Raw genomic sequence first — 18,302 nt, 5'->3', positions numbered from 1 at the left:
CGATAATTTGTCACATATGAACGAAAAATTAATTTACAATATTAGTTCTGCGATATTATACCTACGTTTTGTACGTGGATATTGAAGGTACCAGTGGTGAAGAAGTCAGGTGAATCGCCAAGTACAACGACGTCGCAGCAGCAGTCGGCGAGAAGTCAAGCGCAAGAGGTACAAAAGCCAGCGACCTTGGACTTCAACGACAAGAGGAAAAAAGCGCAGAACTTCAAAGAAATCGTACAGACCACTCCAACAACGAGCAGCGTGACCGGTAGTCCGAAGCTACCAAGGCATCAGAAAGTTCGCGATCTGGAAGGTTCGCGTACACCCAGTCCCTCTTCCGTTTCCAGGAAGAGCAGTTTCGCCTCTCTGTTTAAGGTACCCTCGTGCTTCCATGTTCGTAGTTCGTATAAACAGCGAATGCTTATTATGTATTTGATACACACGATCTGTCTAAAAGATGACCGAACTTTCGAAAAGTAACGAGACACAGGCAACGCTTTCGGCAAGAAGTCTTTTACTTTATTCAAATCACATTGCTTACTTCGGGTAGCTACCAATTAAGTAACAGTGGAGTAATAGAAATATATGATTTTAGGAATAGGTTTTCAAGTTTGTATGGATTTTATGAAGCGTTGGAAATAAACATGGAACTTGAACGTTCTACTAAATACAGTAGATGTTTTAGTTTGTAGTGGCGTTTGATCTCAGCCACGACAAAGGAACTCGGCAGGACTCTCGTTAAGCGGAGATGTTATTCGAGCTTTTTCGTTGAAGTAGTTCGGTTACCTTTTGGCACAGATCGCGTACAGTAGAAACTAGGCTTGTACGCTTCACACATCGTCCACACCTGGATTCCTGGCTTTGTCTTTGTAGAAGATCCGCTAGCTTAATCGAGAAGAATCTCGAACAAAAGACACTGCATGTACTTGACCACCGCGTGTTCAACTTTTAAGGCCCGTACAGACAGCAGTGTGTTGAGCCCAGAATCGCCGTCTCCGAGCACGAAACCACGTCGTAGCCTCACCTCAAAGATCAAGGACACCACGGAGAGTCTGCGTAGCAGATCGAAATCGCGCGAGCGAGTAACCTTGGACAAAGGGTCTGGCAGTTTAAAAAAGGACTCGAAGAACAAGGGCGTGTTTTCCTCGACGTTGAGTCTGTTCAAGAAACGCGAGAGAAAGAAGAGCTATGACGAGGCTATAGCGGCATCCTGTGGCACGGAGTTGGATAGTTCCGGAGGACACCCGTCCTTAGAAAGCATAGGCCACGTGGAGTTTCGTTTTAACGCTGAAAAGGAGAGTCGTAAGGACGACTCGATCTTCATAAGCCTGCACGCAGATGACAGGAACTACGAGGAGGCTCTGCCTTCGGAAAGCGTGTCGATACCACTGGAAACGCCTACCAAACTGCTGGACGAGTACGAATCGGAGCCTCGAACCGGAAGCATCGTAACGGAAGTGTCGATAGAGCATTATCCACCCACAACGAGGATAAAGACCGAAGCTTTGATCGAAACTGCGCCGAGGCCGTACTCGCGGGACAGCCAGACCAGCCAGATCATACCGCAGAGCAGTTCGAAGGATTCTGAGATCTCGAGGAGTTCCTCGAAGGACTCGAAGCTGAGTAGTCACGGGAAAACCAGCGAAACCGCTGTGAGATCGTCGTCGTCCATCGATAGCAAACCTCCTGCGGACCATCGAATATCCAGCAGTTCGTCGAAGGACTCGATAGGAAAGAAGGAAGCTACGAAGCCGAAAAGGAAAAGCAAAGAGCTGCAACAACCTGTCGAACCAGCCGAGATAGTCGAGGAAGATGTTTCAAGGCAGAAACAGAAACAAGTTGAAACGAGGGAACACGCACCGGTTAAAACGGTGGAAAAGAGGCCAGACTTGTTGGATGACGGAACGAAGACTGTGGATGGACTAGTGAAGACACCAAGCGTGATCTCTGATCTGGATCATAATAGTTCGGAGTCGGAGAGAGACTCGGAGATCGAGTTTGTTAGGAACAAGGTGGAGAAACTTGCAGAGGAATTGCCTGACGAGAGGAAGGGACTGTTCTACGAGGAGAGCTTCGAAGAGGATCTTCCTTATGTACCCACCACCCTACCCCTGGAGAAAAGCGTGGCTGTGCCGATCCTGCCTGTGAAACAACGACTTCAGGAAGTAAGGTAAGTGTTATTTAAAATTGTGCTGTTATTGCTCGCTGATTGGAGCGTATTTTTCTTTCTCTTCTGTTTCACACGATGTCTGCGATGTTGCGATTCACTATCCGTTTATTCACAGCCCTGTTCAGAAGTCCTGAGACAATTACGTTCGTAAAGTATTGGAAGGTTTGCTTAAAAACGACGAGAAGTTAAGTATATAATAAATAAAAGTCAAGTATATCATAAAGACACGAGAAAATGATATTTGATGGTTCAGAAAGTATACTCTATTAATGTATCAACGATATTAACGAAATGTAATTCTAGATTCTAAAAGTAAATTTCCAAGCTCTACATTTTTAAACAAACCTCTAAATTCTACACTTGGAAACACATTTCCAAGTTCTATCGTCATTAGGTGGTATTGACGAAATCCGCGATCACTCAGTTGCCAACCCGATACATTTTTCAACGAAATTTAAGATTCTAAAATAGAGTTCTAAATTTAAGATCTTTTAATAAAATTCTAAACTCTCAAATAGAATTCCAGATTCTGTATCTTTAATAAAACTTCGAAGTTCTACGAATATCATAATAAGTGAAATTCACGACCTTCGCCAAACGTTTTCGTAGGAAAATCTTTTACGCAGAAAAAATGTCCAAAGACTTTTAAACAGAACTGTATCGCGACCACGAGTCTTATCTTCAATAACAATACCAAATTAATAACATTATTCACATCCAGAACGATACCAATCGAGAGGCCGCGTTCGACGACGCCGATAAACCCGACGCTGCTCGACGAGTTTGTGATGCAGACGTCCCTCGACGAGCGTCGTGTTGAGAAGATGAAGATATCATTGCCGCGAGAAGATAGCTTTAAATTGAAAAGTCCGCGGAAGCACGCGGCCAACACGTTTATGGAATTCGCAGGCAAAGTGCCTGACGGGGGACGGAAGAGCGCAGGTAAATCGCCGAGTCCTCCTCCACTGCCACCGAGGGCCACTGCTAGGCCGAGCAACTGGATCAACTTCGAGGAGATACCCGAGAAGAGGAAAGCGCCGAAGAGGATCCAGACGATCCCTCGACCTGAGGACGAGGTGAAATCGGGTGGATATAGCTACGTTCAACCGGAGGAATGCAGGTGCGTTCCTTCTCGTTGAGTAGATGATGGAGAACACACTGGTAGATTTTTACGCAAATTCGTGCTTTTATAAAGCTAATTAAATATTAGATTGTCCGAAAAGTTTCTTACGGAAGTTTTATACGGAAATAATAGATGCGGAAGATTTGTCGTCTTATTGGGACAAAGTGGATCGTTCATGATTTTATAAAATGATATAAAACAGAAAATGTGCATCTATTATTTCCTTATGAAACAAAAGAAACTCTTAGGACAGGAACCTAACAGGTGGAACTTGGTTGTAGGTAGAATTTTGTCATCCACTGGACGTTACAACAAGTCATGAAAATATTTCAGTATTTTTGTCTTTGTCATTTTATATGAATCGTTATCAATGAATGTTAATTTGTTACTCGTTACTTGTACCAGATTTATGTATCAACGATCATGTTTATTCGTTGCTAGTAAAATCTCACCAGTGAATTGCTAGGACAGCCTCGAAAATGTCTTTGATCGATCTTCGTATGTATATTTTTGAACAATCTTCGGATAATAATAAATTAAACGGCCAAGATTAAACAACCGAGCGACGTAATCGACTTGACAAATCAAATTTCTAAATTAAATAATTATATGACATACGAATAATGTGAAAGTATCGCCAACGAAGAAACGCTATTAACTGTGAATTCTGTTACGAAACAGGTGCGAGTGCCATGAAGAATCTCGAAGGGCGTCGATGAAGGAAGCGTCCGCGACAAGGACTTCTTCCTCTTGCAGCAGCAACGGAGAACGTCCTTGTAACGGTGATAATTGTACGGTGCCTACGTCGACGTCCATGGACCGTGCCAGTATCGTCAGGTAAATGCGCCCGGGTACGATCGTCGATCAAAGTCGTATTGCTCTCGTAGAACAATCGTCGAAGACGCTAGTGATGAGTAGAGGTCTGTTTCTGTATTTTCAGTGACAGCTCGCTGGAGTGTAGCCTGAGCATCGAGGAGAACACGACGCAACCGTTGTTCACGTGCTTGACGAAGCCGTTCAGCATGGATCTGGACGTTAGGTCGAATCGGTCCAGTATCGTATCCCAGGACGAGACTGACGAGACCCTGCACCAATAATAGTTTTTTTCACGGCACGCCTCGCCTTATTATCCTCCTGTTCAAACAAAAACAAACAAAAAAAAAAAGAAGTGAAATTATCTCCTTGTTGGAACTGTTCTCGAGCCGAGTTCTCGTTCCTCCTTTCGCCGATCCACTTGGAAAGAATCGCGTCGTTTATCTTTATAACGAATCAACTCTGCTCGCTCTCTCTCTCTTTCTTTCTTTCCTTCTGTGGAACGCTTTTTTATCGAACTCATTCTCCTCGCAAGATCGCAAACGTCTCACAATTCTCTGGTATGTGTCAATTCCAATAACGGAGTTCTATGCTCGTTTCGTTGCGGCAACATCTCGTATAAGTTACACGCGTGTATCGACTTTGAAGCTACGCGTACTCACTGAGACGGATCAAGAGAAGATACGAATCGGATTCCAAGCGACAGAGTCGTTCGTTGTACGATAGACGTCGCGTGTAACGCGTTTCAAAGTGTCTGTACGTTTCGTAACGCGTGATTTTACAAAGGATGTAAGCGAAGATCGATATGTACATGTGCACTCCCGTTCATAAGTGTTCGGACGCCTGCTGGTTTTATGCGAAACGGATCAGTTAGCGACGATTAATCTATATCGTTAAGAAAACGATGAAATCGGTTGGAATTTTTCTATGAGTTTCGATACTGACTTAAGAATGGGAGTGTATATCGTTGAAATTTCCCTCGACTATTCTCGTCGTTGGCTACGAGTCAAGGCTACCCTGTACTTGTTTCTTCGAGGTTGAACACGGTCGAACATCGAACGTCACTGCTGTTTAACGGCGCTTCGTAGTCGATTTTACGAAAAACGCGTCACGGAAACGCTCCGCCGCATTTCTCGCTATATCGTTTAACATACACACGTACATATACACGAGAACACATATACACACTTGTACATACCTTGTAACGGTCATTCGTTCGAGAAACGTTTTTAGTTTAATTGCGTACCTTCCACGAGAACTCGTTCGTTCCTTCGTTACTAGATTCGCGTATTATACCTTGGAAACGAGGGCAAAGGCATGCTTGCTGATGCGCGCGTGTTGACCAAATGCTTCCTCACGACAGACAAGAACGTGGTTCTTGGAGATCTACTCGCGAACAGTGACTTTGAAAAGACATTTTTGATCGTCGAAGCTCCTCGAGGTCCCTCGTCGCGCTCAAAATTGAAAGTAGTCGATACTTACCAGTTTAGACGCTGCAGAAATAATTAGCAGGCTGCAGATCTGCATGAAAGCTAAACTAAGCTGCGTCGTGTTACGTTCAGTTTAAAAATATTTCCTTCGATACGTATACTACCGAAATTACAACGTGATCGAAAGATTTCTATTTCTTATTTGTATTTTCCAAGCTAAGATAGAACAACTATCATGTATGGTTTATTCGTTGTTTCTTGCGATGATTACATTTAGACTAAGGCAAAGATTATGCCCGCAATGCTCTAACAGCCGAACGTATTTTCGATGAATAACATTTCGTAAGATCTGTACAAAATTGTAGAAACATCATCGATCGATCGCTCTGAAACGATAGAGTACACGATATTGGATTGATGTAGACAGATTGGGATATTTAAAGTCGCTGTACGGAACTAATTTTTATTCAGCTAGTTACACAATTCTTTCATTTATTTATTTAACGGGGAACAACCTATATTAACTATTTTTGTTAATATGTATTATATATGTACTATAATGTATGTCGTATACGATCGTTGGAGATAAGATTAGCGAAAATTAGATCAGAGAATTTTATTTGAAGCGTCTACAAGTATCGTGTATCCACGTGCAGTAACGTCAAAGTGTCCAACAAATATTATACTCTTGGACAGTGATATACGTATCGAAGCAAATACATTGGAATTTAACATAGCGCAGCTTAGGTTGGTTTTCCAATGGATCTCCAGCTGAAAGCTAGTTTAACGACCGCGTTTAGATCACCGTGAAAGCACAGGGGACCTCGAAGCTCGAATCACCAACGCGTGTTCTCGAATATCATCGGCCAACTTCGTCGTAACGAGCCCCGCGATGTTTTGTACACCGAACAAAGATAGTCGAAAGAATATTATTTTGTCGATTGCGTGGCGTTGACAGTGGGGATCTCGTGTCACGAAGCAAGCTTACTTCGATGCTTCATCATATCATGTAGATAGACCTAAGTCTGTAAGTACCTCCGCAGGTGTAGAGAATTACAAGAATATCGTCGAACGTTCGAACAGCGAGCGATTGTTCTTATCGCGATTCTCTCGACTCTCGTGCACACGACGTATTCCATTGAAACTGAATGCGACTGACAGTCTGCGGATTTTTACGCGTCTGTAGAAAATTCGAAAGCGCAACATTGCACAGCGTACGCGTAACGTGGAAACATACACAGTATATGCGAAAGTACGGTACTCCGTACGTTACTTGCTGGATGAAACAATTTTCTACCTGCATTCTATTTTCCTAATTATATTCTCGGAAATGTGAATCTCCGCTTAAAGATCCGCCGTGACCAATCGTACACGAGAATCGAAGGAAACGAACGTTCGGGCAATTTCATCGGACGCATATGATGCGTCCATTATCGATAGATCGTTCTATCAGTATTAAGACGAACGTGATTGTGATCGCATTTATGCGTGTGCGTGTGTGATAAACGCGTGTGCATTCGCATCGATGCACCCTGTGGTGCATATCATTTCCATATCCACTTGAAAAAGTCTCATTCCTCGGAAAGAATTCACCTTCGAGCTTCGAATATCAGAAATGAAACTCTTCGAAGTCAGCGAGTTTCACAGAGGAATACGACGATCTCCTATAGCTGCTGAACAGTGAGAAGCGAACGTGTAAGTGTTTAGGAGCTTAAGCACGACGAAATCAAACCGACCACGAACCACAGAATCGATCTGATCGCGTTTTCGTTGATGTTACAGTGTTTCTTTCGGTTGCTTCGTCACTCGAGTAACGTCGCAACTTCTTTTCGAGATCCACGTTGGCTACAACCGATACAAGCCCGTTCGTAAATATCGGGACACGTTTATTCAAAAATATAACTGTGGGAGAAATCGTCGCAACGTTGTTTGCAACATGTTAACAATTTTGCTTAATTTGCACACTTGCGATCCGAAGAATAAGATAAAGCGATTGATAATTCGCTGAACGTTCAGCTACGTTGCAATAGGAATCTCATCATTGACAAACGATACAGTGATGAAACTTGACGATTGTACTATTATATCGTCCATTGCATTTGCTGGTTTTTTTCTTTTTTATTTATTTTTTATGTTCCTTTAACGATTCAAATTCGTTTAGCGGATTCCTACGAATTCCACGGATATTAAATCGAACTTTATTTCTTAACACTAGAACTACCGATAGTTAAGACGAAGCCATTTCTACCAAAACCAGCCAAAATGATTGGTCTTTAAAAAATACGCGATAATAGAATATTTTTGTATTTATTGATTCGTTACTTTCTTACAGAAGGAATTCCATGTTATGTAGTACATTTTTGATATTATTAATCCGTCTGGGACCATGATTTCTAAACAAGGATTGACACATTTATAAAATTGTAGAACCAGTCATTTTCACTGGTGTGGTATTTCTAGTGATAGCGATCTGGCGATCTATTTGGAATTCTCCTGATAACTGATATCGTCACAGCGAATGATACGCAGTAAAAATTTGAAAAACGTGTGTTGTACGAAACGAGGAAACCGGTTAATTAGGGTTTGATAAACAAATTACAGGACCCTTTTACACTTCGACAGGTACCAGTCATTTTGACTGGTATTGCTGTAAATAGCCCTGATATAAAATTATTTTGAATTTGAATACACAAAAAACAAAATAAAATTCGTTATATTATTCTTTTAGTTATCATTACGAATTTTAAAATAGAATTGTAAAACCAGTCAATCTGACTGCTGTGGTAGTTCTAGTGTCAAACATTAGATTTAGTTGAAACTGTCTCAACGAGATCTAAATCAAAGTGTCGATAGGTATAATCGTCGATTACCGTCGTTCCCTCTCCACGAGTAACTTCAACAAAATTTTTCCTGATCCTTGCGAATCTTTGTCTCACATTCTGACTGATCAGTCGCTCGCAGAATAACGTAACCGGATTATTTCGCGTGATATCGACGACCGTTCCGATATTTATGAAAGTCAGCCGAATTGTTTCGTAACGTTCGAACGACGGATCTCGATCATCCAAGCTTCCTAAGGCATCGACATTTCCGTTGTTTCAACGAGCGCTTCCTCGCTCGTCCAAATTCTTCTCTACGACTAAGTTTCGAATCTTCGAGTCGGATGATTCATCGAGTTAGAAAGAGCGCAACGTTGCAGAAAGATTCTGTTCTGTGGATGTCGAATTGAAGAGTACAAGGTAATAGAAGTAATTGTAAAGTTGTTCGATCCTCGTTAATCGAAAGAGTCTTATTTAATGGAATGGATCGCGTCGGATATAGTGAGTCGCGAATGTATTTGAACACATATTATACAACGCTCTTGTGTACATATTATATGTGTGTGTTATATCCGAATCTAAAACTCTTGCAAATAACTTTTACGATTTTTACCAAGCGTCTCTCCGGTCGTTGTCACGCGCAAATATAAAACTCTTGGTGTTCGTCAACTTTGAGCAGCGTAATCGCGCGATAGCCACTATCGATGCTAATGAAATTTCAAGATGTTTTCGACATGACGCGCGTAATATCGTCCCGTTTATGCCAAAACCAAAAATACCGTGTATGCTTTCATTTTGTCGTTCATGGTCTTTCTTCTTGCTCTTAGCCACGTAGTAGATGTAAAGAGATGAGCGTCATAACTAGATCGCGGATTTTCCCGCGCATTTATGCGAAATCTAAAGACGCGGAGGCGCGTACAATTCATACGATATTATAGAAAAATATATAAGATATCCAAAGTATATTATGCCACGTCTTGTAATTTCTAACAAGTACAACAAATCTCCTTTAAAGGAATCTCCTTTCTACATTTTCGATTATGTTCGTAAACATGAAGATTTGCATAAAGACTCTGGCCCATGGTGTAGTTGTACCGAACGTGATACAACAACGTAATTAATTGTATCGTAAACTCGATTTATCACTCTCAGACGTGTCCAATAATTGTACATTCGATCGCGAGTTTCTACGATCTGTTGAATCGCGTATTTATGATGTTGTTGGCATAAGAAGGACGATATATTCATAGAAGGTCTCTATAAACGTTCAAATACTTTCGCGAACCATTGTAAATCAGGTTTTAGGGTAAGTAGCGATTCCCGCGAGACGATAATTGAAGAAGAGAAGAAGAAGAAGAAGAAGAAAGGTGAAATTGATCGCTCGGCTCTTTCGTACCTTTCCTTTGCCTTGTTAATCGACGATTAACCAAACCAGTTAGCAGGAACCAATTAGCTGTACCGATCGCAATTTAGCGATAACGTAGCGTACTCTGATCGGAGAACCCTGAAAGATCGTGTCAAGTTTCTTCGCAGAGGGATCAAAAGAAACGAAGATTCCTCGGCTCGTCGTCGAATTTTTCACCGCGTAAGATACGATCCCATTAGCCGTGTACGATTATGCTAGTAGACTGTATTCAATTGCGGAACAAGGTTCGTTCGAGTACACGAACAAGCTGAGAAACGCGTCTCGTATATTTTCTTCGCAGCTACATCTCGTGATCTCTCGTGTCCGCTATTCGTAGAATTAAAATTCGTACAATTTTATTTATAAGTGGTCGTCGATCGACCTTTGTGCGTTTCTTTGGATAATCTGCAACGTGATTGTACATTTCTTCACGTAGATCGTTATGGATATCTTCCTTTTTTCTTCAACCATTCAGTCCATTTTTGCTGTCAATGTCTCGAGCTTGTTAAATCAACGACTTGCTGTAGAAACATGACGCGTCCACGTTTCGTGAAATTCGAATCTTCACGCGAAACGAGTATTTCTTCGCCGGTTTCTTCGCGTTGCGTAAACTTATCAAATGTATAATCGCTTCGTAAATTCGTCAGAAGTAATATTTTTCTTTATATCGATACAATATATATTTATAATATTACATATAGTGAACTTACATGTAATACTATTAATATATATTTGTATACAATTTTCCTACATCCAGCTATCTTCAACAATCATAATTTACCCTTGCCATTTCATGTTCCTAAAAACGATATCGCAACTTGCAAACTAATTTTATAGCGCCATAAAGCGATGACAGAAACAATGTAGAAGATATCTATTTAATTACAAAGTAGAAGATATTTATTTAATCACAAAGTACCGGTGAATCGTTAAAACCGTTTCCCTACGAAACGCTAAAAATGGACACGATATTTTTCCAGCAAGTCGTCATCATTCGCATTATTCGTCATACGTAACGCGATTATTTTTTCCTTCTTTCTCTGTCTTCCTTAATCACGTAGTCCATTTTTCCTCTCAGTGTCTCGAATTTTTAACACAAGTTTTCCCATAAGCGATGAACGCAAGTGGAAGAGATGTACGCGTCTCTTCTTGCATTTAATACGAGAAATGCAACAAGATGTGCGCATCTCAGCTTGCATTTAGTACGAGAAATAGAAGAAAATTGGACGAAAGAGAAAGAGATTTCCGCAATTTTATTACTTCACCGTCGGTGTGACAGAATCTGGTTAACACTTTGACTGCCACGCCGAAATCACGTGTTTCGCTAGGAACGCCACCGGAGTATTTTTATTATTCAAAGCATATAATGGCAAAATAATAATAAATCGATAATGTAAGACAACATTCTTCCCCAATGGATCGTTTATCTTATTGGTGGTCACGGGTGACCACCGTAGCGCCTTGGTAACAGTTCATAGCGACGTATTATAACAAAGCTTCGTTCATTTCAACGAACCATTCGCATTCGTTATTTCGTCGCAAGCAAAACGTGCAGAATATATCGTTGAAACGTGTACAAGATATTAGTAAACAGTATTTGCTCATTCTATATAGAATAGTAAGGTATGTGCACACTTCTAACTTCAATTATATATATGATTATAAAGCAGCATTTACGATTATTTTCTAAGCTGTGTCTATAATAACATTCGTAGATTAGCCCTCAAAGATCTGGATGCAAACACAGTGCACCGTTAGATGCAAGATTTGTTCTCTTTTTTTTTTTTATTGACGTTCTAATAAAAATGTTTAATCGTTCAATGGGGCACTTTTTGTTTCAAAGTATCTTCTATTTATCGGTTATATTCAAAATGCCCCAACTGTCAATTTTCATTCAATTTTTACAATTGTCAGAAGTTAAAGCGCTCGGGTCATCAATGACCACCGTGGCGGTCAAAGTGTTAGTCGGTGCACAAAATGACACGAGTTCGTTTCGAGTTCTCCGATACGCATGTAGGAATTGATCAAATCGTTCCGCTTTTATCTTCGAACGAGGAGAGGCGTGACTGACGCGCAGAGAGTAACTTAAAACGAGTCGCTAAACGAGTTAGCCAGTTAGCAGCTAGTTCGTCGAGGTCTACGGAAGGACGCTCGATCAACGAGTCTTTTCTTAGATGTTGATGTTTAGCTTGGGACCCTTCGTCGGCGATTTAATCTTAGCGATTTGACGCCGCAACACCGTTTTCCGCAACTTTTCATATTCCTACTCTTGCTTCGCGATTCGTTTGCGTTTTCCCGGTCGAAACGATGGAACCGAGGAAAAGAGAAATGAGAAATTCTGGAGATCGTCTGCTCGACGCAGACGGAACTTCTGCTCTCCAGACAATCTTCCAGCGTAATTTAAATTATTCGCCGTACGCATTGATCGAATCGATCGAATTTTCAACACTTTCGCTGCGATATTCGTCGATTACAACAACGATTTAGGCTGCGGATTTTTGTGCAGTTTTGCGGTTCTATCGACGCAAGCAAATGGAGAATTAAAGAGGATAACGACAACTTCCGTTTGAATATTCCTTACGTTTCGGCGTATTAATTTCGCGTGCAGTTTTTACTCGTTGGATATTTCAATTTCTCGTAAACGCGTAAAAATCCGCAGCCTAATGACGAGTAACGCGAAGCTTTCGATGTTTCACAAATATTTCACTTTCGATATTTCAACTCTACGATATTAATTAAATTGTTCGATCGTATGAATATTTAAGCATGCGCGTTTGATATTCAGACCGTGGATGTTGATGCAAATTTTTATCTTCAGCACAAGCAACGTGATGGAAATTTTATATTGCCAACGAGTACTATATTTTGAATATTTTTTTATATTTTTGCATACAACGCGCATAGGCGGTGTGTATATTTTCTACAAGTCTGTCTATGATAAATCGTTTAACGTACGTGCGTTCTTCCATTTTTCAATTTTCTACAAACGCATCAACGTCCATAGTCTATCGGAATTATCGCCAGACGTTCTTTTCACGATCTGCTGCCGTTTGATTCGTGCGTTCGACGAACGTGTTTTAATTCTGTCTCGTTTCGAGAACAGCGAAAGCTTCTCCGATTGTTCCAACATTTTCCGAATAACTTTCAATAATTCGAAATAAGTATGGGGACGAGTTCGAACGAACGAACCTCTGCTGTATAGATTATCCGCACAAAAGTACATTGAAGAAACGCTTTTCCGATCCAACAAACGGTGGGAAGCAAAGAGAGAAGAAAACGAAGAAAAACCGGGAAGAATATAAAAGTTGTAAAGGCTCCTGCGCGCGTTGAAACACGTCGCGACGCATCGACATCTAAGTTTCGTGTAATCTGCTTCGGTTTACCTCCGCGTTATCGATTCCTTTCAGTTCGTGGCGCGATACCGAGCTTGAAACGCGTATTTCGAAATGTCCCGGCGTTTCCCAATTCCAGTGTCGTTATCGGTACTAGGAGATTGATCGCGAAGAATACAAAATCGAAGACTAAAAAGAAATGGCCAGAAACGCGGTTAACCGAGAGCGACGGATTTTCTAATTGCGCGTTATCGAAGCAACTAGCAACGAACGAACCGAGCGATCATGGAAATTATTCGCGTCTACGTGATTCTGCTTTTCAACGTCTGTCGGATAAAGTTGGGCCAAGCATCGAGAAACAAAATACAACGATCAGAGTCCACCGTAAATTACGTTCGGTATCGTTGCCACCCTCCGCGATATGTCGAAAGCTGCGCCCGATCGGGCCTTGTTCACCGACCAAGACGCAATTCTGACTCCTGCATCGATACAAGTTGCTTCCGTAATCGAACTACATGGCCTGTAACGCGCGTCGCGGAGGCTAAATCGCATGAAAAACCCAAAACGAGGATCGCGACGTGTTGGAACGCGTACAGGAGCCTCGAGGGAAACTCCTAAAACTCACTGGGGCGTTGCAGCCCGATTACAACCACCCCTCCAGCCTCCCTTAGCAATACACGTCGTTACACGATTACTTTTTAAGCTACTTGACGACTAGCGGACGTCTACCGAGATATTTCGATGTTTCTAAAGAAAAAAAAAATATGTTGTGTAAATAAAAAAAGAATCGGAGGGCGCATGTCGCGGTGACGCTGCAGAGAATCGTGGTATGAGAGAGTGGGAGAGAAAGAGACAAGAGAGGAGAGAAATTAAAGAGAAATGAAGAAAAGGAAAAAAGAAGAGAGTGAGTGTGAGAGAAAAAGAAAACGATAAGAAAAAAGGGAAGCAACCGGACGGAGAAAGAGAATAAAAATGGTGTTTGTGTTTTGACGGGTGGCTCAATCATTTCAAACATCGCGTTCCTCTAGACACTAGACTGTAGAATGCTCTCTCGCCGTCAGGAAGTTGCGAGACCGGAGGCAGCAGCGTGTACAGGAAGTTGTGGAATTCCGTGGCCATGGAATCGTCCACGAGGCGAGAAATCTATGAAAAAGACGAGAAAAGAAGGAAAGGAAGGAACTGTTTGTTAAAGAATATCGCGAATGTTCAGGAATATTAACCATAGATGGAAATACACAGGTTTTGCAACGTTGATCCAAGGCAAATGGTTCTCGATGTGAGATCGTTCGACACGGCGACGAGCTTCTTCCGCCCCATCTTTTTTCTTTGAAAAATCTTCTGACGTCGCTTTGGTTTGACTGGAACGTGTTCGCAGGCCTCGTAGTAATCTCAGAAGATTTTATTATTATTATTATCTGCTATTACAATTATTCGTTGACGCAGATATGTCTGAACTTCCCCTTCGCTTGCGCCATTTAATGAAATTGTTACGTTAACGTTTTTTATTAATTTATCACCATATATTAATACGTTATTCGTCGTTAAGTTATCATGTAAAAAATTCACGTTAATACTATACCACAGATGAAACGATGTTCTTTTTAGTTTAGAAGCCAATCGAATCGAAAAAGAGTGCAAGTCGATCTTTTGGTATTACTCGACATTGAAAATGAAAGATAGAAGTAAAAATGTTATTCTCGCGTTGGCTACGAATAAGATTAGAGTACTACGATCGCGAGACGATACTCTTCAGACAAAATTCGCATAAAATGGAGTTTAACCCATAATAGCTTCCAACAATTAATGACAAATTAATTATTGTACGTTCGCTTTTACTCGAACTATTCGAGGAAAAAAAGTAACACGGTGATCTTGCAATTATTCTGCGGAAAATTAGGCGTATGTGGGTTGAATCGCTTCTGATTCGATCTTGATGATCCTCTGGTGGGTTGTTCAGAGCTCGTCGCTGGTCGAGTCGTCTTGTCGGGGAACCGGAAGTTGCACGCAAAGCGGTGATCATCGTTGTATCGCGGTGAAAGGAGCGTCGAGGTGACGAAGAGAAAAGCAAGGAATATTCGAGGAACAGACCGAGGAAATAAATATTTATAGATCCGGCAAAGGGAAACGATCGACTCGCGTTGTTAATTGAAGTAATAGGGAAATTGAAGAAACAACTCCGCTCGGTGTTAACTGCAATAAGAATCTTTTTCTTTAGGCGCGAGGAAAGGAAAAGAGATGGAAAGAAGAAAAGGAAAAAGGGAAGAGAAACGAAACGAGGGAGAAAGAGAAAAGAAATAGGAGAGAAGTGGCGTAAAAGACAAAAAAGAAATCCGTAGGAAAGAAGATAAAAGCAAGAAGCTTCGTCGCGGACGGCTCTAAGCCTGTTATTTTCTGAGAAACAGCAAATTATTTATTCCTATAGAGTCTATTCTTATAAATATAATAAATTTCGACTGAGTTCCGCGTCGACTTACCGGAAGTAACGTGTTCGTATAACGCAAATTCGTTCGCGCGTAAAACGATTATAAGAAATTTCGAGGATGAACAAAAAAAAAAAAGAAAGAAAAAGAAGAGGGAAGAAAAGAACGAAAGAAATAGATGGACCTTTTTCGCTGTATATATGTATGTTTATTCTCAAAGAAATTATACGGCTATTATTATATACGTATATATATATACACACACACAAATGAAAGAATTACATTACAAACAAGATATAAATAAATAAATAAATATGTATATATATATATGTATATATAGAAAGGGAAGAAAAATTGGAATTAATGGAAAACGAAGAGGGAAAAGAGGAAAAATAATGGCGGAGTGTGAATTATGAGAATAACGTATGATGCTACTTATACGATATTTCGAAGCACGTCTGTTTATGGAATTGTTACAGAATGAATTCAATAAATATTATCTTAATACGATTTCAATGCTGGCGATCTTTTATGGATGACATTGTTAAACGTGTACGAGAACAGCTTGCGATTCTGGTCTCGATGCAAAGTTCTTCATTTTAATTCATCTACTTTCAACTAACTCTGTACTGAATCATTGTGTACTAATCTGATTTCATTTAATATATTGACTGTTAAGCCTTTGGATCTTGGATTTTGCTGGCGTCCTGTAACTACTGACGCGCTTCGTCTCCTCCCTCTTAGCATTCTCCTTTTCCTCCTTCGCGTCCAACACCACTGGCTGATCGTTGTCACGCAGAACAATCGTTGCCGCTGTGGTCGTTGTCATCATATTCTGGTCCTGCATCGATTGCTGAAAACACGGCATAGATCAGTAAGTTGGGGGTAGAAGTACATTTTCTTCAATATGACAAATTAAATATTTAAAAAGAAAAGTAGGAGAAAGAAAGATAATGGTCCTGTCTGTACCGTAATTAGTCACCAAAGGAACGTTCATTTTAGGTGTTCTGAATTAATTGGATGGAAATTTTTCGAGGAAGATTCGCAGATAGTTTGATAGGAAGAAAAGTTACCTGCATGATGTTTAGTAGGAAGAGAAAAGCAAGCAACGTTAGAGCACTAAGTGCAGCTCCCTTGTCGCCTCCTTTACCTTTGCCACTGAAAATATTCGCAACACCATGATAATTATCCGAATCGATAATAATAATTTAACGACAATCTAACTAACAATCGATTATCTCAATAATTTAGTAACAACGATCAAAAAGTAAGTAAGTTTCTAGCGCAAGTTGTATATTTTTGAAAAAGAACTATTTCTTTGTCATTTGTATCAAGATGCCACGATTTCTACAATTCTACTCCATATTAACGTTCTTCACCCTCGTGAACTATGATGGTATCCTCCAGATTCGCTGTGATGGTATCCTCCAGATCCGCTGTGATGATAGCCACCACCAGGGCCACTATGGTACCTATCGACATTAGGATAATAAGAATCCTTGTAGCCTCCAAAGTTCATCAAGGATTTAAACGTCATCTGTAAGAAGATTTATCGACAGTTTACAGAAATGCATCCACAGCTGCCATTTTTAACGTCTTTAAAAAAATAATGTACCTACCGCGTTTGGTACTTCGAAAAAGTCATAAATTTTGAAAGAAATAATTTCAACGGTTCGTAAAAATTGTTATCTGTAGTACTCCTTTCAGTACTTTGCCAAGTGGTAACGTATTTAATTCTGAAAAAAAATAAATTATAATAGAAGAATTGTAAATTTAGAAGGAATTCGTCAAAGATTCGAGCATCGTTTGCGAGAAGATTTGCCAACAGAAAAATTAATTAATTAATAATGTATTCAGGGTGGTTGGTAACTGGTGGTACAAGCAGAAAGGGGGTGATTCTACGCGAAAAAAGAAGTCGAAAATATAGAATAAAAATTTTTCGTTCGAGGCTTTGTTTTCGAGAAATTCGACTTTGAATTTTCGCTGGGTACGCGTGCACTTTATCACGTCTCGTTATAATGGATTTCACTGTAGATCGTTGTCTCGATTGACGTTATGTTGATAAACACTTCCAATGTGTTAGAAAGTGTTCATAGAAATTTAATTAGAAGAACAGAAGTATGTGTTCGGCAGATTAGGCAACATTTTCAGCAATTTTTGTAATAATAAACTTTATGATTACTTCATATTATTTCATTATGTATTCCTAATGTTCCGTTACGGCAAAAACAAACTTAAACTGCGATAATATCCATCGAGACAACGATCTACAGTGAGATCCGTTATAACGAGACGTGATAAAGTGCACGCATACCCAGCGAAAATTTAAAGTCGATTTTCTCGAAAACAAAGTCTCAAACGAAAAATTTTTATTCTATATTTTCAACTTCTTTTTTCGCGTAGAATCACCCCCTTTCCGCTTGTACCACCAGTTACCAACCACCCTGTATATATTCGAGTATATTCGATTTTCAAAGGAATTGTAATTATACAGGAGAATTCGAATTTTCTTGATAGGAAACACTTTCGAGTCACAGATATCTCACCTTCAACGAATCACTGACAAACGCACGAAGAAGCTTCCGTCTTTCGCAACCTTCCGTCTTTGCGCGTTAATTCACACTGTTTCGTGCAAGGACCCAACAGTTTATTCTTCTTGCTTTTTGTCACGGACTGTGAATCTCTTGGCGTTGTCAGCTGGTTGCATCGGTTAAACGCACAATGTCCTCGTTGTCGCAGAAGCGAGGATAATTTTTGTTATCATGAAGATCTCCAGACACATTGTCCCCT

At 40.5% G+C, this 18,302-nt stretch overlaps 2 protein-coding genes across 6 annotated transcripts in view; one reads left to right on the top strand and one right to left on the bottom strand.

The window, feature by feature from the left end:
* LOC126917435 (uncharacterized) overlaps positions 1-16,197 on the top strand; it is a 45,595-nt gene extending 29,398 nt beyond the window's left edge. For 2 of the 5 annotated variants that reach the window (XM_050724275.1, XM_050724277.1), the window contains exons 6-10: positions 88-375; positions 954-2,170; positions 2,892-3,290; positions 3,975-4,130; positions 4,234-16,197. In XM_050724275.1, coding sequence (XP_050580232.1) covers positions 88-375; positions 954-2,170; positions 2,892-3,290; positions 3,975-4,130; positions 4,234-4,390 — 2,217 coding nt within the window. In that variant the 3' untranslated portion in view covers positions 4,391-16,197. Of the gene's footprint in view, positions 1-87; positions 376-953; positions 2,171-2,891; positions 3,291-3,974; positions 4,145-4,211 lie in introns of all 5 variants that reach the window. The other 3 variants (XM_050724278.1, XM_050724279.1, XM_050724280.1) reach the window with 3 other exon arrangements.
* LOC126917441 (uncharacterized) lies at positions 15,948-18,272 on the bottom strand. Its single transcript, XM_050724292.1, has 5 exons — positions 18,059-18,272; positions 17,132-17,248; positions 16,892-17,049; positions 16,586-16,670; positions 15,948-16,365 (listed from the first exon to the last, which is right to left on the bottom strand). The coding sequence occupies exons 3-5, from the start codon at positions 17,047-17,049 to the stop codon at positions 16,168-16,170; spliced, it is 441 nt and encodes a 146-aa protein (XP_050580249.1). The 5' UTR covers positions 17,132-17,248; positions 18,059-18,272; the 3' UTR covers positions 15,948-16,167.
* Between the last annotated feature and the right edge of the window lie 30 nt (positions 18,273-18,302).

Source organism: Bombus affinis, chromosome 6 (genome assembly GCF_024516045.1).
Source record: "Bombus affinis isolate iyBomAffi1 chromosome 6, iyBomAffi1.2, whole genome shotgun sequence".
NCBI lineage: Eukaryota > Metazoa > Arthropoda > Insecta > Hymenoptera > Apidae > Bombus > Bombus affinis.
The sequence above is the reverse complement of the archived record's forward strand: the minus strand, read 5'-3'. Positions and strand labels throughout refer to the sequence as shown.